The sequence below is a fragment of the Octopus bimaculoides genome, chromosome 27 (assembly GCF_046866305.1).
Source record: "Octopus bimaculoides isolate indiv1 chromosome 27, ASM4686630v1, whole genome shotgun sequence".
NCBI classification, from domain to species: domain Eukaryota; kingdom Metazoa; phylum Mollusca; class Cephalopoda; order Octopoda; family Octopodidae; genus Octopus; species Octopus bimaculoides.
This window is the reverse complement of record NC_142954.1, coordinates 15,133,399-15,153,398: the sequence shown is the minus strand read 5'-3', so window position 1 is coordinate 15,153,398 and position 20,000 is coordinate 15,133,399. Positions and strand designations below refer to the sequence as shown.

The 20,000-nt window shown below is 37.9% G+C and overlaps 2 protein-coding genes and 1 long non-coding RNA gene across 6 annotated transcripts in view; 1 reads left to right on the top strand and 2 right to left on the bottom strand.

Annotated features, from left to right (window-relative positions):
• Window positions 1–11,276, bottom strand: part of LOC106867682 (prostaglandin G/H synthase 2) — an 80,749-nt gene extending 69,473 nt beyond the window's left edge. Inside the window, exon 1 of one of the 2 annotated variants that reach the window (XM_089343376.1) lies at window positions 10,124–11,276. The gene's annotated coding sequence lies outside the window, so the exon portion shown is untranslated. Of the gene's footprint in view, window positions 1–8,193; window positions 8,403–10,123 lie in introns of those variants that run through there. The other variant, XM_089343375.1, reaches the window with a different exon arrangement.
• Window positions 9,510–16,310, top strand: LOC149130864 (uncharacterized). 2 transcript variants are annotated; one of them, XR_016238635.1, is made up of 3 exons: window positions 9,510–9,739; window positions 13,321–13,426; window positions 14,551–16,310. It is a non-coding gene; the product is annotated as an uncharacterized LOC149130864 (long non-coding RNA). The 2 variants fall into 2 exon arrangements; XR_016238634.1 differs by having other exon boundaries at window positions 9,550–9,735.
• The window catches only part of LOC106867681 (cap-specific mRNA (nucleoside-2'-O-)-methyltransferase 2), a 50,311-nt gene continuing 45,349 nt past the window's right edge, over window positions 15,039–20,000 (bottom strand). For both annotated transcript variants that reach the window (XM_089343374.1, XM_089343373.1), the window contains exon 13: window positions 15,039–18,760. In XM_089343374.1, coding sequence (XP_089199500.1) covers window positions 18,666–18,760 — 95 coding nt within the window. In that variant the 3' untranslated portion in view covers window positions 15,039–18,665. The remainder of the gene's footprint in view (window positions 18,761–20,000) is intronic.

The following is a 20,000-nucleotide window of genomic DNA, read 5'->3' as shown; positions in this document are numbered from 1 at the left end:
CGAGAACTATGTTAAGGGTACACATGTATGTGGAGTGTTCAGCCACTTGCACGTTAATGTCACGAGCAGGCTGTTCCGTTGATCGTATCAGCTGGAACCCTCGTCGTCGTAAGCGACAGAGTGCCAACACTATATATATAGCGAATCCAAACAAAGAACAAACAAGAAAAAACAGCAACGCATGGATGTGGCATAAGTACTATATTATCAGATGCTCAGGGAAGGAAGGAAAGAGGATTTAACGTTTCGAGCCAAGCTCTTTGTCAGAAATAGAGGAAAGTCCAAAGGGAAGACAGAGGAAGAAAATCGCCAACGATACACACTTGATTACATTTTGAAATGACCGGAAGGGAATGGGCGAAGAAAAAGTTCTTTCTAAGACAGGAAAGTGCAAGAGGAGGAGATATGTGTGTGTATCTGTGGGTATGTGCGGGTCTGTGTGTGTAATAATAGCATGTGTATGTGCGCGCACGTGTGTGTGTGTGTGTCTGAGTGTCTGTGTGGCTTTGGCTGTTTATATGTGTGTGTGTGTGTGTGAGTGGACTTTGTGTGGCTTAATGTTGTAGAAAGAATTTACTGTAGGAATTTTAGGTAGGAGTGGCTGTCTTTTGTGTCTCCCTTCACATGTGCTTAGGAGAGTGGTCAGTAGAAAGGTGTTTAACTGGTAGTTTGAAGTATGTGTATGTGTGTGTATGTGTTTTGTGTGCAGGATGTGCCTGTGTCTGTGTGCGCGTGTGTGTGTACATGTGTTTATGTGTGTATGCGTGGGGTTGTGTCTGTGGAGCAAATGTGTTTCTCTGTGTGTGTGTGTATTTGTATGTACAAGTATGTCTAATTGTGTGCATGTATGTATCAGTGTGTGTTGTGTGTGTATGGGAGGTATGTGTGAGTTCATTTGCATGTGCGTGTGTGTGTGTGTGTATATATATGTGTGTGCATGTGAGTGTATGTGTGTGTGTGTGCGTGTGTATTTTGTGTGTGTGCATTTGCGTGTGTGTGTGTGTGTATAAATATGTATGTAGGGTATGGAAGCAAGGTCTAGAATCGAAGGGCCTTAGAGTCAACCTAACAAAAACCAAAGCCCTATTAAGTAGGAAGGCAGACAAATCACAAGCCCTTTCAGGTAGATCTGTAGAAAAGTTACAGGTAGGAACTCCATAAGATGTACCCAGTGTTAGCTATGGACACATAAGAGGTGCAGCAATATCAAAGGAAGGCTAACTGGGAAGATAGTTTTTGTGTGTGGCAGGTGCGCAGGGGCAATAAACACCAAAGATGTACAGAAAACAAATTCCATCACATGCCAGGGGAAAAACTAGAAGTAGTTGATAGCTTCCACTACCTAGATGACCAAGTCTGTAGTAGGTGGGGTTGCTCTGAGAGTATAGCAGCTAGAATAAGAATAGCCTGGACAAAGTTCAGAAAACTCTTACCCCTGCTGGCAACTAAGGGCCTCTCGCTCAGAGTGAAAGGTAGACTGTATGATGCATGTGTGCCAACTGCCATGCTACACAGCAGTGAAACATGGGCCATTATTGCTGAGGACATGCGTAGGCTTGAAAAACTGAAGCTAGCATGATCTGCTGGAAGTGTAATGTTAGTGTGCATACACAACAGAGTGTATGTGCCCTGAAAGAAAAGCTGGACATAAGAAGCATCAAATGTGGTGTGCAAGAGAGACGACTGCACTGGTATGGTCAGGTGTTGCGTATGGATGAGGATAGCTGGATGAAGAAGTGTCACACCCTAAGAGTGGAAGGAACCTGTAGAAGAGGCAGACCCAGGAAGACATGGAATGAGGTGATGAAGAATGACCTTCGGACATTGGGCCTCACAGAGGCAATGACAAGAGACCGAAACCTTTGGAGATATGCTGTGATTGAAAAGACTTGGCAAGTAAAGTAAAATCGCAGCTGTAGCCAATGCCAGTGTTGCATAACCACTCCTTGAAGTGTTGAGTGATATGATGTGCTTGAAAAGACCTGTTGTCTCAAGTGAAATTGCAATTATAGTCATGGCCTGTGCCACCTGAATGGCACCCATGCTGGTGGCACATAATAAGTATCATTCAAGCGTGGTCGATGCTAGTGCTGCCTGACTGGCTCCCTGTGCTGGTGGCACGTCTGAACGTGGTCAATGCCAGTGCCCCTAACTGGCTCCTGTGCCAGTGGCGCATAAAAAGCACCATGCAAACATGGTTGATGCCAGTGCCCTCTGAATGGCTCCCATGCTGGTGGCATGTAAAAAGCACCCACTCCACTCTCAGAATGGTTGGTGTTAGGAAGGGCATCCAGCTGTAGAAACATTACCAGATCAGACTAGAGCCTGGTGCAGCCCACTGGCTTGCCAGACATCAGTGAAACTGTCCAACCCATGCTAGCATGGAAAGCGGAAGTTAAATGATGATGATGATGATGTATGTATGTGTATATATATATATTTGTAATCTTAGCTCTTGACGGTAGTGTCTTTTATTATATATTTCAAAGTTAAAGAATGTTTGAGTGTATGTATACATGTATATATATATTTATACACACACACACACATGCACACACACACACACACACACGCACACACACATACATAGATACACACGCACATACACAGACACACAAAAAATATAGGAAGATATTCAGGTGATACAGCTGTGAAAACTGAAAAACGTTTTAAATCTTGCTACAAACACTGTATGTGTGTGTGTGTAAGCCTAGATTATTGACATACAGACATGTATAAATTTGATAGTTCTCTGTAGATTGTGGGGGGGGGGGGGGAAATGACAAACAACTTTAATCAATGTTTGACTCTTATTAGGGTACCAGCACTTAACCAGTCTCTGATAAACAAGTGCCTATTCCATTCATATACACAACAAATCCAGTTGCTTCAAAAAACTGACGCTGCTAATTTGCATACCATGTGTCTTTAATATTCTATGAAATATCAGCAACCTCATCCATCTTAACCAACAATCTCTCTTCACTTGACCTCAGAAACTTGGACAATGTACACAGCAATGGAGAAGACAAATGCCTTTGAGATATGTGGATCTTTCATAGATTAAACAGAATAAGCTAGAGAGACAGGGAAACAAACGTTGCAGTAACAGAAAAGGCAAAAGTCCAAAGAAACCAATTACAAGAATGAAGTCCATTAGTTACCATCCTCGCAGGAAGTGTAGAGGAGAAGAAAGTTAAAAGGCTGTCAAAGATGTTTGTTGACAGATGACATCAAAGAATGAACGGAAAATAAGAACTTGGCTGATTGAATGGCATACAGCGTAACTAAGAAGGAACTGGGAGGTTTTGGCAAACTGACCCCTGGACACAAAAAGAGCACCAATACCAATGGTTCTCAACCATTTTACTCCAGTGGAACCCTTCGGTTCCTGTTTTATTTGGTTGGACTCTCATAACCATTTGACACTTAAAAATTCCCATTATATTTTTAGAATTAAATAGCATTTGGAATAGTATAACAAATTGATACAATATTTTGTGTATTGTGGAAGTATATAATCAACTTATTGCACATAAATGTTAATGACAAATTCTTAACTGGACCCCAAGGGCCATGTGGACCCTAGTTAAGAACCACTGACCAAGATGATGACTGATAGTTTTTAATGAACAAATATATACACTCATCAGCATGTATGTTTAGGTGAGCATGATTCTCTTTTCCATGAGTGTTTATAGCTAAACGCATATATCTTGATATGTCTAAATTTCTCACATTAAATTTCTTCACAGTACATTCATGCCTGTGCTTGTTAAAGGAATTGTTAAAAACAGGATCTCCTTCATAATTCATAATGACAGGATTTTTCTCCAACATAATTACATTTCTGGATAACAGGTCTCAAATTCTTACTGAATAGTTTCCCATGTAATTTACATTCTTTTATGTATTGTATTGAAATTCTTGTCATAAACAAACTATTTCCCACATATTTCACTGCGGTTGCATTTTTTTCTAATCTTACAGCTGTGCTTGTCACCTGTATAGTGAGGAATCCTACACTGGGGAGTGGTAACGACTAGGCTAGGGTAGCTGACTGATTATTGTGATCATTCGTCTTTTGGTTTCCTCTAGCTTTGCTCTCTTTCACAAACCCAGTGAACATACATATATTTCCTATTTCAAAGAAATTCAAACAATACATATTACACACAAGTTAAAAAGATTCCCAACAATTCAACTTCTCTGTTTGACATTAACACACCCTCCCCCAATAGGGGCCTTAACTCCCACATATTTCAGCTCCATGAGGTCCATTTTTCAGGAGCAAAATCCTTTTTACAGGGTCCATAACACTGAAATTTTGGAATGTGCGCAGAAATATCACATATATAAAGATGAGAATGTGTGTCTGTGTGAATCCCTAAAACTCGAGAACTACACAACCGATTTCATTCCAAATTAACTCATGCCTTACTTAGGGTCCATGTAGTGTCTTAGGCCAAAAAAATTTTTAACTTCTTGCATAGTTCGAGCCCACAACAATATCATATCTCCTCCACTATTTCAGTATTACATGTCAAAAGTGAAACAATAACATGTCGCTACTGTAATTTCAAATACTTTCACTTTAATACTTTCAATTTCATACTGAAACTATTAAAGTGAGACTATACTCTCACATATACACAGGCATACTATAAGACCCAAGTTAAAAACATTCCCAACAATTCAACTTCTCTGGTTGACATTAACTCACCCACCCCCAATAGGGGCCTTCATTCCCACATTTTAGAGTTCCATGAGCTCCATTCTTCAGGAGCAAAATCCTTTTTACAGGTTCCAGAAGACTGAAATTTTGGAATATGCGCATAAAGATCAATACTATGGGATACATGTCTCAAGATTAGAATTTTTTTAGGGTGTGTAAAGAGGGAAAAAACCCTCATGTGCAATTTTGATCAAATTCAAATCATATGTATTCCAGTTCCTTACAGAAAATATAACAGAAAAGTCTCATTCTTCAATTGCATGTAACACGGGCAACACCGGGTATCTCTGCTAGTGATATATAAACATTTCATCACCTCAAGGTTTACCACTACTATATAATTGTTGTGTAAAGCAAGTGGCCTATTAGTTGCATTCATAGTTGCAAGATCATGGTTTCAATTCCCAGACAGGCAGTGCATTGTGTTCTTGAGTAAAATACTTCATTCCACATTGTTCCAGTCCATATAGCTGTAAACGGGTAACCCTGCCACAGAGTGGCATTCTGATTAAGAGAAATAGTTGGCCTGCCCACCTAACCAGCAGGGTGGTATCATTCGAAAGCCACTCAATGCAAGAAAGTGCATTAGACATGGAAGAGACCTACTTCTCCCATAGACAGCTACATGTTAGTTATTCACAAGTTGGTAGTCAGAACAAGCAATATTTTAATCCTTAAGATGGAAACTAAATTAAGGATGTTGTTTATTATGGAGATCTTTACTGAGAATTTTGTATTTTATATCTTGTTTGGATGGCATGATCAGGCCCAAACTTCGATCACATGACCACGACAGTACCAACAATAAGCACGCAAGCGCAGAAGGCAGTGCAACAATAATAAAGATATGTTATAGCAAAAGTGCAGATAATTTTTGACTTCCCCTTGTATATTTATAGATCAAACTTACACAGAATACAAATGACAGAGAAAATTAAAGGGTGGGGTAAGGTGTTACAAGTCCAACAACTGTTTCTGGGGGCTCAGAGATCTATCATAATGTTGGTAGATGTAGTTCATCACAATGAAAGCGATCAGCATGGAAGTGATCAGCATTGAATAAATCGAGTCTCCATCATCAGGGTAGAAAAAAAAATCTTATTTTTAAAACATGTAGCTTCATGACAAACAATATATATGCAGTTTTTCAGAGAAATACTATAAATCCTCGAGTATAGTCTGCCCTTGAGTATAATACGCAGGGGATTTTTAGGGGGCTGTACCTCTGAAAAACCTAAACCTTATGTATAGTCAAGGAGGTCTATATAACGTCCTTGGTTTGTAAACATATATACGGTAACGTTCTTTATTATTATTGTATATATAACATAATGCAAACATGTAGCTTTTTTGTGCACTTTGCAGAAAATAAAGAAATAACAGTAATAACGACAGTGAAAAATAAATATTAAGTAAATTGCCTTTACATATTTATCACTATCAGTTACAAGCCCGACATCACAAAATGCATCTGAATAAGCATTGCCAGACAGAAAATAGAGACTCGGACATTGCTTAGAAAATATTTTTCATTTTTAACCCTGTATATAGTACGCACTAGGGATTTGACCTTTAAATTTTTGGGGAAAAATGCGGATTATACTCGAGGATTTACAGTAAATCTATGAATTATTTCTATAAAACAGAACATAGTCATGTGTTCCCTGGGTAATACTCTTTTACTTGTTTCAGTCATTTGACTGCGGCCATGCTGGAGCACCGCCTTTAGTTGAGCAAATCGACCCCAGGACTTATTCTTTGGAAACTTAGTACTTATTCTATCTGTCGCTTTTGCCGAACCGCTAAGTTACGGGGATGTAAACACACCAGCATCTGTTGTCAAGCGATGTTGGTGGGGACAAACACAGACCTTGGGTAAGTGTCTTCTACTATAGCCTCGGGCCGACCAAAGCCTTGTGAGTGAATTTGGTAGACGGAAACTGAAAGAAGCCTGTCGTATATATGTATGTGTTTGTTCCCCCACCATCGCTTGACAACCGATGCTGGTATGTTTACGTCCCCGTAACTTAGCGGTTCGGCAAAAAGAGACCGATAGAATAAGTACTAGGCTTCCAAAGAATAAGTCCTGGGGTCGATTTGATCGACTAAAGGCGGTGTTCCAGCATGGCCACAGTCAAATGACTGGAACAAGTAAAAGAGTATGTATGTTTGTGTGTCTGTGTTTGTCACCCACCATCGCTTGACAACACAACCCATGGTGTGTTTACGTCCCTGTAACTAAGACGAATAGAGAGAGAAGTAGATAGACAGACCAGCAGAGAGAGTGATCGAGATAGATAGATAGATAGATAGATAGATAGATAGATAGATAGATAGATAGATAAACAGACAGAAAGATCAACAGATAGATAGAGGGAGAAAGAGAGAGGCAGACAGACGTATGATTGGCTGGCTGGCTGGCGGGATGAATGAATACAGATTGACAGATGTGTATGTATGCATGTGTGCATACATCTATGGTGGCACTCGGTCGGTTCCGACGACGTGGATTCCAATTGATCCCATCAACGGAACAGCCTGCTCGTGAAATTAACGTGCAAGTGGCTGAGCACTCCACAGACACGTGTACTCTTAAGTAGTTCTAGGGGAGATTCGACGTGACACAGTGACAAGGCTGACCCTTTGAATTACAGGCACAACAGAAACAGGAGGAAAGGGTGAAAGAATGTTGTGGTGAAAGAGTACAGCAGGGTTCGCCACCGCTCCCTGCCGGAGCCTTGTGGAGCTTTAGGTGTTTCCGCTCAATAAACACTCACAACGCCCGGTCTGGGAATCGAAACTGCGAGTCCGCTGCCCTAACCACATACATCTATACGTATGAATGTACATATATTTGTTATGTTTGTGCAGGTGAGTGAATACATGAATGTGTGCATGTATATATTTGTACATATATTTATTTACGTGTATGCCTGCATGTTTGCGATTTTGTGTGTGTGAAGCATATCAAAGTGCTAACTTCACCATTTAATAGAATTCAATGAAATCAGAAGTAAAATAAGTAGAACCGGGATCGAAAAAATCGATTACAGAGGCTTGTTAATCGATTATACGGTCATGATCCAGTACGACCCTTGCAGACGAAACAAGCAAAGGAATAACCCATTAACGGAATAACAATAGATTAAGAGAATATTCGTATACAGTAATCCTTCACCATATCACGGTTCACCAATTGCGGTTTGTTATCTAAGCTTACGTCGATTCCTCTGTGGTGTTGTTTTGCATTTATAATAAAATAAATATATTCAAATTATAAAAATAACAAGAAATATATATACAGTATAGTACTGTTTCTACTTTGCGGATTTTCACCTATCGCCGGGGTTGGGGGGTTGGAACGTTAGACCCGCGATAATCAAGGAATTACTTATATATGTGAACAATGTAAATGAAAATTTTAACTTCACAATAGTATAGGAACATCTTCAACTTACCACGTTGAGCTTGAACTAACCTGCAATGACTATGAACATTTGAATGCTTGTATACGTATATTCATATATGTACATGTGTGTGTTTGTGTTTATGCGTACGTGTGTGTGGGTGTGGATGTTTGTACTTAAATATATATAATAAAAAAAACTATTGGAAAAGTTAACACTCCTTTCCTCATTCTTTTTCTCTTTCTCTCACTTCACTGTCTCTCTTCCACCCCCTCTCTCTCTTTCCATCACTCCTCCTCTTCCTCCGCCCACTCTTCTGTCAACGACGCTTTCTCTGATATTTGCCGGGAACACGAAGGAAAAACCTGGAGATTCAGGCCCTCTTTGAAAGTGATGGGTTTGGGTGCTAAAATCGCAGACATCACAAATAATCCTGAATGAAATTTGTTCTTCCAATTAAAGTCTTCCAGATACTTGATAACATGAAGAGAGAAACAATGAGGTGACACTCGGAACTAAGAAGAAAGATCTGGGTGGGTTGGGTGTTGAGGTAAACGGGAGGCCGGTGGAGAATTTCATTTGGTGACGATATATATATATATATATACTAATACATGTTTGTTGTCTACACCAGCTGTCTTCGTCTTTTTTTGTGTGTGAATTCTCCACCTATATATATATATATACAATCCAAATTTACAGGTAAAAACTCAATTAAAATCAATTTATTAAAAATCAAAATTAAATTAAGTTTCACAGAGTAAAATATATATAAATATATAGTTTTAGGGAAAAGAACCAAGGTTCATGAACTCATCGATGAAAATCCACTGTCACATATAGAAAAAATAATTAAAAGCACAATAAATGAGTATAATATAATATAATACAAAGTAAATATCATAAGATAAAGATAATATATATCTATATATTTCCATACAGGAAAGACTGCCTGAAAACAGTAACAGAGGGAGAGAGAAAGAGAGAGAGAGAGAAAGAAAGAGAGAGAGAGAGAGATAGAGAGAGAGAGAGAGAGAGAGAGAGAGAGAGATAGAAAATGGTAAAGGGTGGATAGAGAGAAAAATGGAATTAGAGAAGGATTGAGGAAGAAAACAGTATAGAGTCACAGAATAATTGTCTTTGAAGACTCATATTGTCATTGAATGCTCGAAATGAGAAGTAAATAGACAGCCGACAACTGATGAAGGGCCCTTTCTCTATGTTGACTTGTCCTGTTTTCCATTTTTTTTTCTCGTCTACGTATTTCATGTTACTTGCACCGTTGGTGGTGTCCTGTACACATATATGCATGTGTGTATATATATATATATATATATATATATATATATATATATATATATATATATATATATATAGTTCAAATTTAAAGAAAACAAAAGACGAAAACAGGTGTAAGAACAACAAGCAGGTGCATTAGTTTATAGCCACTACATATATGTATGTAGCAGCTGAAATATAACAAAGGCTGTTACTCACAGTTTCACGTTCCCGTTCGTCGGGAACGTGAAACTGTGAGTAACAGCTTTTGTTATATTTCTGCTGCTTTTAAATAAAGCATATTACTCTACCCTGGTATGTGAGTATTCTTTTTTCCACCTAGTTTCACATTTATGTGCTTACTCCGCTATATATATATATATATATATATATATATATATATATATATATATATATATATATATATACTAATATATACTTTTGTTATTTACACCACCTGTCCTCGTCTGTTGTTATTTTTTGTATATTCTCCCATATATATATATATATATATATATATATATATACTTGCCCGGGTTAAAGAGAATAATGAAATCTAAAAACGCCGTCTAGACTACGCATCATCTTTATATATAGAGATGTATATACACACACGCACCCAAACACACGTATATATATGTATATCAATATAAATATATGAAAGTCAATGAAGTTTCGTAAAAGAAGGTGATCATGTACATACTTTCTTGCTGTTGTGATTATAACACCTCATGGTAAACTATGTTCCTTGTTTTCCCTTGTAGAGCATATACAAATAGGTTTTTTGTTGCTGCCCACTCTTGAGCAGCCAACATACAGTTGTCCATGTGAGAAGCAGGGCTCTTCCAAGAGAAGACCAGCTACAGACAGTGTTTGACCCTGATATTTGTTTATGGACATGGCAAAAGTCACACGAAGGGGGAATTGTAGTCTTCTGAATGTAAAAGGAATGTCTGCTCCTGATGGAGTAAGAGGAATTCTTGGAATAAAGACGTCAACCCCCTTTGCACATCCAGAAAGAATGGTAGCCTCGATAACGTGTGACATCATTTTCTAAATAATGCTCATCTGTTATGTTCGGGTTAAAATTTCATCAACATCAAAAATATATGAATTTTCATGGGAGTTATGGCCGTTATGCAAAGAATATAATTTCCAAATTTCATAAAGATCCATTCAGTACTTTTGACGTAGTTTTGGATAAGAAAACAAATTACTAATGTGTGTGTGATGGGTGTATATATGTATAGATATCTGTATGCATGTATATATGTATATATGTGTACATATTACATGTACATCTATATATATATACATCTACACATATGTATACATATACATGTATGTATAGATCTCTCTATATATATATACACATATACGTGTACATCTATATGTATACATATACATCTCTCTCTCTCTCTGAAAGTATCTGTCATTACAGTATCGAAATGGTGTACATATACATGTATATGTATACATATACATCTCTCTTTCTCTCTCTGTGAAAGTATCTGTCACTACAGTATCGAAATGTGATTGTTTCAGTTAGTGGAATAGTTTCATTTTTAAAGTGAAAGTATTTGACATGAGTGTTTTTGTTTCACTTTTGACACGTAATACTTAAATAGTGGAGGAGATATTATGTTGCCGTTTGCTCGAACTCTGCAAGAAGTTAATAAGTAAGGCATGTGTAAAATTTGAATGAAATTGGTTGCGTAGTTCTCGAGTTTTAGGGATTCACACAGACAGACACACATTCTCATTTTTATATATATAGATATAGTGTGTGTGTGTGTGTGTGTGTGTGTGTGTGTGTGTGAAAAAAATAAGTTCAAGTAGAACAATTCAAACTTTTTGAGGAGTCCAAAAAGAGAGAAAATAATTTCTAATAAAAATTCATCATATTCAGAAATATCCTGCTAGAGCAAGCAATAAGAATATGAAAATAACAAATTGAAAAAAGTTCGTTATAGGTACAGAGATACCATAAACAATTATAAAAATGGAGAAAAGATGTTAGAAAATCAAAATTGGATTATATATATAATCTTTTATCTTTTACTTGTCTCAATTCCGCCTTGCAGAATTTAAAGTCGTATGAATCGACCCCGGTACTTTTTAAAAAACCTGATACTTATTCTGTCGGTTTCTTTTGCCGATGTTCCATAACCGCTAATTTACTGGACATCAACACCGGTTGTCAAGCGTGGTGGGGGACAAACACACACACACACACACATGTATATATACATATAGACAAAGAGACAGATAGATAGATAGATAGATACGACACAGAAATTAGGAAGGCATCAGGTGGTCGTGAGATGTATTAAAAATAACACTTAAATCGCCCTTAAATCACACACAACCTTTTTTTTCTTCTTTCATAATCGTGTGAATTCTTAGTGTGACAACACAAATTCGCAAATATTTTCTGAAAACTAAAAAAAATGACAAAAAAGTTATGAGGGGTTCTATGTGAATTTCGCCATAAGATATACTGCCATAGTTATACAGGATATCGTTAAATATACAATATTATAAACAAAACAAGATGGAAAGACATACAAATGATTTAATCCCGGGAAATTCAAATATTTAACAATCCTTTCTACTATAGACAGAAGACTTGAAATTTTGGCAGACGGAAGTCAGTCGATGACAACTAGCCCAGCACTTGACTGGCCCTTTATTTTATCGACTACGAAACGATGAAAGGAAAAAAAATGAACGACTGTGGAACTTGAACATAAAAAAGTAGAACGAGAAGAAATGCCTCTAAATACGATACTCCAATGATTCTACCAGGTCGCAGACATTCAATCATTAACAAGAGTTATCCCCCCTGCATACATTTTTTCTCGTCCTGGCTGGCATTACATTTTATTTCGAACTGAGAACTTTCACCACCTTTCAACGAAGAAAGAAAAAGATTATTTTAATTCAGTAGAAGTTGGATTTGCACATTGGTTTAGTATCCATAAAATATTCTCAGCTATGACTATATAGTTAAGAAGCTTGCTTCGTAGCCACATGCTTTTGGGCTCAATTCCACTGTGCTTCATCTTAGGCAATTGTCTCCTATTATATAGCCCGGGCCGACCAATGTTTTGTGAGTGAATTTGGTAGACGGAAACTGAAAGAAGCCTGTCATATGCATACATGCACGCACGCACACACACACAAGAGCCTTGACCTGGTTACATTCTCAAAGGATATAGAGCTGGAGTTTGGTCTGGACAAATGTTGCTATATGTTTATGAAAAGAAGGAAAACTATAAACCAGACTAGCAACATCTCCATCAATGATTTGACCATTTCCCCTATATCTGACGAGGATTGTTACAGGTATTTAGGGATAAATGAAAACATATCTTACAATGGCACCTATAACAAAACATGTATTACTAAAGAATATTACAACCGAATAAAATTTGGACCTTGGAACTCTCTGCATTAAATAGAACAGTGGCCTGCAATGTGTTTTCGGTGCCAGTACTCATACCAACATTTGGGCTGCTTGATTGGACAATTGATGAGATCTGAGCCATCGACGTAGAAACCCGGAAGATACCCCCTCCGACATTTAGTTCATGCAATTGAAAAAATTGCATTATTTATGGGATAGGGCGGCGAGCTGGCAGAATCGTTAGCAAGCCAGGCAAAATGCTTAGCGGTATTTCGTCTGAGTTCTGAGTTCAAATTCTGCTGAGGTTGACTTTGCCTTTCATCCTTTCAGGGTCGATAAATTAAGTATCAGTTATGCGTTGGGGTCGATGTAATCGACTTAATCCCTTTGTCTGTCTTTGTTAATCTTAATTTTGAAAAATAAAAGAAGTATAAAATAACTGCATTATTTATGGGATGACCCAATACTTGTAATTTTTCCATTTGTAATAGACACTCAACACTGCTCAGAAATTGAACCAGAGAAAAAAATTCCAAAGTAGCATAAAAGCCACGCAATAGAGCAAGCCAACTGTGCACCCCAGGGGAATTTCAATAAGTATGTATGATCATTTATATGTTCAAAATATATGCCGATAGAGAATATGGTTCTGGGATTTTGATAGTTTGCAAGAAATGAAAATTAAATAAAATTAGACACATTAATTAAGTTAGGACATTATTTCATTTTGGTTACATTGCATTAATTAAAGTTTTGTTTGATGGCCAGAAGCAATGAAATTTATTATTTTCCCCCAAAGTAGTACCTGTGGCTAACCTGTTTACTATAAGTTTGAAACATTTAGTATTATTGTTGTTGTCGTACACACACACACATACCTGTTTGTATGTATACAGATAGTTTATATACATATATATATACAGGGTGCGGTGAATATATTGGCGTCTAAATTATGCAAAAATGAAAATGGCATCTCATTTTAACAGATATATTTACCAAAATTACATAAAAATATCTTGAAATACTAAAGAAGAAATTTAGTCAATAAAATCACCATTGGCTTCAATTATGGCCTCTAGACAACTTCTGGACAGTCTCCTTGTTTAAGTTGGTGAATGCTGCCATAATCCTTGCCTTCAGTTCATCTTTGGTGTTACAAGGAGTTTTGTTGGTCTCTCGCTCTGCTGCGCCCCACACATAATAATCAAGGGAGTGTGGGGAGTTAGGTGGTCAGATGTTGGGGGTGATGTAGTCACAGAAATTTTTTTCAAGTCTTATTCTTTTGGTCTCTTTTGCCAGAATGTAAACACACCAACACCAGTTGTCAAATGGTGGTAGGGGAGAGAGAACAAATACGTGTGTTTATGTATATGTATATATATATATCAACACCATCATCATTTAATGTCCATCTTCCATGCATGCATGGGTAGGATGGTTGACAGAAGCTGGCCAGGTAGAAGACTACCCCAAGCTACAGTGTCCGTTTTGGCAGGGTTTTTACAGCTGGATGCTCTTCCTATCACCAACCACTTCCATCGGTTTCTATCTACCAAATCCACTCACAAGGCTTTGATCAGCCCGAGGCTATAGCAGAGACACTTGCCCAAGGTGCCACGCAGTAGGGCTGAACTCAGAATCATGTGATTGGAAAGCAAGCTTCTTTCCATACAGCCATGTCTGTACGTATATATAAACTGATGATTTGTATATATTTGCAGATGGAATTTGTTAAGGCATATTTTCAACAGCTGGATGCCCTTCCTGTTGCTAGTCCTCACTTGTTTCCAATCAAGGTAATATTTCTCCATGGTTAGACATGTATTTCAGGGAAAACTGTTAACAAACAACTTTGCTTGTATGATGATGTGCTTGCATATAACCTTCGCCTGATATCAAAACCACAGTACACTACTCACACACATCTATATGACAGACCTCTTTCAGTTTCCGTCTTCCAAATCCACCCACAAGGCTTTAGCTGGCCGAGGGCTATAGTAGAAGATACTTACCCATGGTGTCATGCAGTGGGAATAAACTCCAAGACCACAAGGTTGGGAAACAAGCTTATTAACCTCACAACCTATTGCTACCAGAAAAAAAAAAAACAAAAACAAAAACAAAAACAGATGGAATGATTCAAATTAGGACATCTTTGATTCTGGGTCTACTTGACCAAAAGTGACCTGGGGTTAAACAACAACTTTCAGATATTTTATGTGTACTTTTATTTTACATTTATTTCACATATATTTGCTTTTTGAGTTTTAATTTAACAATCATATTTTATTTTATTTCTATTTTCATTCAATAATTTCTTAAACAGCAGAAATATCAGTCACAGTCGATACTGTGGCCAGCAGAACTGACACCCACCCTCACCGCCTGCAGGATTAAAGTTTAAACATGTGTCCACACCATTAGTCATCAGACTGGCAGAGTCCTTTGAACATTAAATGAAATGCTTTGTGATATTCGTTCCAGTTCTCTGTGCTCAGAGTTCAAATCCTGCTGATGTCATCTGTACTTTTCATCCTTTCATGCCCCATAAATTAAACACCTTTCATGCTCCATAAATTAAATACTGAAGGTCACTTCTTTCTCGAACTCTCATTTCCTTTCTCTAGAAGAAATTAGTCATGTTTAAACCTGAAGGAGGATGAACTCAACCAGGTGAAAATGCCCAAGACATCCTTATGTCACAAAAGCACTTCTACAATGCCATTAAGTACTGAGGGCACAAGGCAAGGACAAAACTCCGTTTTATAGTGAGCCATGTTAGCATCACAAGCTCTTGCCATGAGACAAAATCAGTTATGAAACTGGAACAACAGCCTAAATAGGCTAAGGAATCCAGAGGTCATAGGGATTGGAGGGGTTATGTCACTTAGTCCTGAGAAAAGACAGACCTTGTAACCCTTTACAGGACCTCTGAGAGGGGACAAAGAGAAGGTATCCTCAAATTGGAGACTTAATCCAAATGCTTGCAACTAAAGATACCAAAGGACCAGATGACGGTATTAAACTCAGTGACATTAGAATGGACCCTAATAAAGACACACAGTGGCCTGGCACTTTATTTGTTGACCCTGAAAGGACAAAAGGCAAAATTGACCTCAGCTGGATTTAAAATCAGAATGCAAAGAACAGGAAGGAATATATCACACGACATCCTGTTTGTTGCTCTAATGGTTCTGTCAATCCACCATCCTAGAGTGGCACTTCCTTCACCGACCCCAGAAAGCTGGAAAGCAAAGTTGATTTTGGTGAGATTTGAACTCAAAATGCAAAGGCCAGAATAAATACCACAAAGCATTTAGTTCCTTGCTCCGACAACTCTGCTACTTCAGTGTTCACAAGGTTTGAACTCGTAACCATGCAGTCAGCAGCAACAATCCATCGTCAATAACCTCACAGCCAATTGTTTGCTTTTTTAACTGAAATTCTTTTCTCTTCTTTCTATAAATTCACCTTGTTTTGGGTTGTTGTTTTTTTTTACATTATTATAAGCTCACAAAACTGAGAATATCAAGATTCATTTTTAACTGAACACATTCTGATGTACTTCATCATCATCATCTTCATTGTCATCATTTAACATCCAAGATCCATGCTGGCATAGGATGAACAGTTTGACAGGATTTGAAGGGTCCAGGGGCTGCATCATGCTCCAGAGTCTGCTTTGGTATGGTTTCAACAGCTGGATGCCCTTCCTAATGCCAACCACTTTACAGCACAGAATGGATGCATTTTTCATGCCACCAGCACTAACGAGGTAACCATGCAGCTCGCAACACAACAAACCCAGTGTGGTGAGGGTGGGTTTTATGCAAGGAAATGAAGGGTTAAAGTATGAAAGAAAGGAAGTGGTGGAGGGGTGAGTAGGCCCTACATGGTTACTCACATTTAGAAAAGAGGGTGAGAATGATCAGTAGGAGTTGTTAATCCAGGTGGCCCCTCAAGGTACAAGGTGACTAGAAGTGAGCAGCAATTAGGAGCATGGATGGGCAGGGGGTTACAAGTGTATATGAAGGAATAATAGATGGCAAAATTGGAAGGTAAGCAATAACAGTAAAGACTGGGTAGGGCTGAAGGATGGAGGTAGGGAGTGATAGACAACCAATGAGGCATGAGTTGGTAGAGGGAATTCTAATATGTAAATCTCTGTTGTAGAGGCATGAGAAGGTAGAGGAAATGCTAATATGTTAATCTCTGTTGTATTTTGCCTTTGGCAAACAACTTCTCCCTTCAGACATTGTGTGTTGACCACACACTTAATTCAGTGACATTGGGAGACTTTCAGACACAGGTGTTTTAACATCATTATATCTCTTCAGTCAAAGCTATCTCTCCTTAAGGTAAAATACAAAACTGATTAACATATTCATGTTCAAATCTGCTGGAGCATCTTCCATTTTTTACTTGTTTCTGTCATTGGACTGTGACCATGCTGGGGCACTGCCTTGAAGGGTTTATTGAAACAAATTGTTCCCAGTACTTATTTTCTTTCAGTCTAGTATTATTTATCTTATTGGTGCCAAAGTACTATGTTACAGGGATATAATCAAATCAACCCCAGTTATCAAGAGGTGATGAAGACAAACACAAATGTATGTATGTATGTATGTACATATGTGAATTTGACAGATGGAAACTGCAAAAGCTCAACATTCATGCATGCATGTTGGGCTTACACAGTTTCCATCTGTCAAATTCACTCACAAGGCTTTGGTCAGCCCAGGGCTTTAAAAGAAAATACTTGCCCGAGGTACCACACAGCGAGACTGAACCTGAAACCACATAGCTGCAAAGCAAGCTTCTTAACCACAGCCATCCCAGCACCATTTTAAGAATGAATATTGCACATCATTGTCATTTTTTTTACATAAATTCTTAAAAATATCCTAAATGAGTTTGATGAATAAAAGTCACTTCAAAACCTTGAGTTAGAGCTGGATGTTGTAGAAAATAGAATGAACATATAATGGAATTGTGGGGACAAAGAGGAGAACAAAAAAAAAAAGGAATGCCTTAGAGGACAGAAAAGAGAAAAGGTGAAGAATTAGGGGACATAGGAAGCAGAATGAAGAAAATCCCAGCAGTTAGTACAAGTATGAGGGGGAAGAGTAGAACTGTCCCTTGCAGACCATTGTGACAAATGTGAAATGACTCATGATTCACATGCAGCATCACTTCCCATAACTGAGTCTCATTCTTTCTAAATTGTCCACACGGTGGGGGATGCCTTGAAGAAGGGGTGTCTCTTACAAACACACATATACAGAGTCTTTGGAAAACGGTTACACAACACACAGCCCTTACAGAATATTAACATGCATACACACACACACACACACACACACACACACACATACACACCACTGTCCTTGAGGGAAATTGTTTCACTCACTCACACACACACACATCCACACATAATGACTATCTCTGGAGAAGGGTGATACACAGACTCCTCTTGGAGGAGATGACATTTACAGACTGTTTTGGAGTGAGTGCTTCCAGTCAAAAGAGGGTTATTGTTCCCTTTGTATGTCAGTATACACACAAATAAACAACCAAACACACACACATACTTCTTGTTGGCTTGATTCCATTATATGTTGGTTGTTTAGAATCTTGTCTATCTCTTTGTCATAGACTTTTCTTCCAATCTCAGAGGCTTGTTCACTGCTGGCAGTCAAGACTTCAAGATGAGAGTGGAATGGAAAACATAAGACAAATATGAAAAACAAATAATGGGAGAAAATCATGAAGATATGAAAGGCAGGTCAGGGCAGTTGTGTTGCTAAAACCAAAAAGACCAGGACAGTTGTTGTTGCTAAACATGCTCCTTCTCCCAATTGAGTTTCGTGAATATGAAACATTTCAGTAGGTTTTCGTTACTTTTCATCAATTCTGAGAAAAATTCAACATCTGGTAAATAAAAATATAAATATATATATATAAACAAATAAATAAATATTTATACAAATAAACAAATAAATATATATACACATACATACAGGGCTGGATTCAGACCAAGTGGGACCCCTACCATTTTACTAATTCAAAACATAAGAAAATAAAGAGAGCCCCATTAAATTTAGGAGTTACACATACATCCACAAGTATAGACCAAATACACTCAACATATACGTAAAAAAAAAACATGAGTATACTCTGGCATGTTTGTGTGTATGTGTCTATATATACATATATATATATATATATATATATATATATATATATAGGGACACGGACACACACTCACATACATAAATGCATATACATTAATATATAATGTGTGTCTGTGTGTATGAATACTCTTTACTCTTTTACTTGTTTCAGTCATTTGACTGTGGCCATGCTGGAGCACCGCCTTTAGTCGAGCAAATCGCCCCCAGGACTTTTTCTTGGTTAGCCTAGTACTTATTCTATCAGTCTCTTTTGCCGAACCGCTAAGTTACGGGGACGTAAACACACCAGCATTGGTTGTCAAGCGATGTTGGGGGGAACAAACACAGACGCACAAACATCTACACACACATACATATATATACATATATACGACAGGCTTCTTTCAGTTTCCATCTACCAAATCCACTCACAAGGCTTTGGTCGGCTCGAGGCTATAGTAGAAGACACTTGCCCAAAGTGCCACGCAGTGGGACTGAACCCGGAACCATGTGGTTGGTAAGCAAGCTACTTACCACACAACCACTCCTACGCCTCTGTATATACAAACTTACACACTCATAGACAAATTATATATACATACTCATATACTCACGCTATGAATACTTATGAATATAATAAACATGCAAATGAGGAAAGTAATTGTAGCCAGCAGGCATGAACCTATTTCCCTTGTATTTAATATCGCCTGAAATTTGCTAAATATCATAAAAGCCATACGACCCAAGCATAGTCTTTTTTGTAGTCACGGGACACACTGACATTACTGGAGACAGATAATACATTATTGCAGTCATGTGACATAACAGGAGATGGTAATTAAAATAAGGCTCAGATTTATATGTGTGTATGTGTGTGCGCGTGCGTGTGTGTGTACGCATGTATGCATATATGTGTGTACGTGTGTGTGTGTGTGTATGCATGGAAGTGTGTGTATATGTGTGTGTCTATGTGTGTGTGTGTGTTTGTGTGTGTGTGT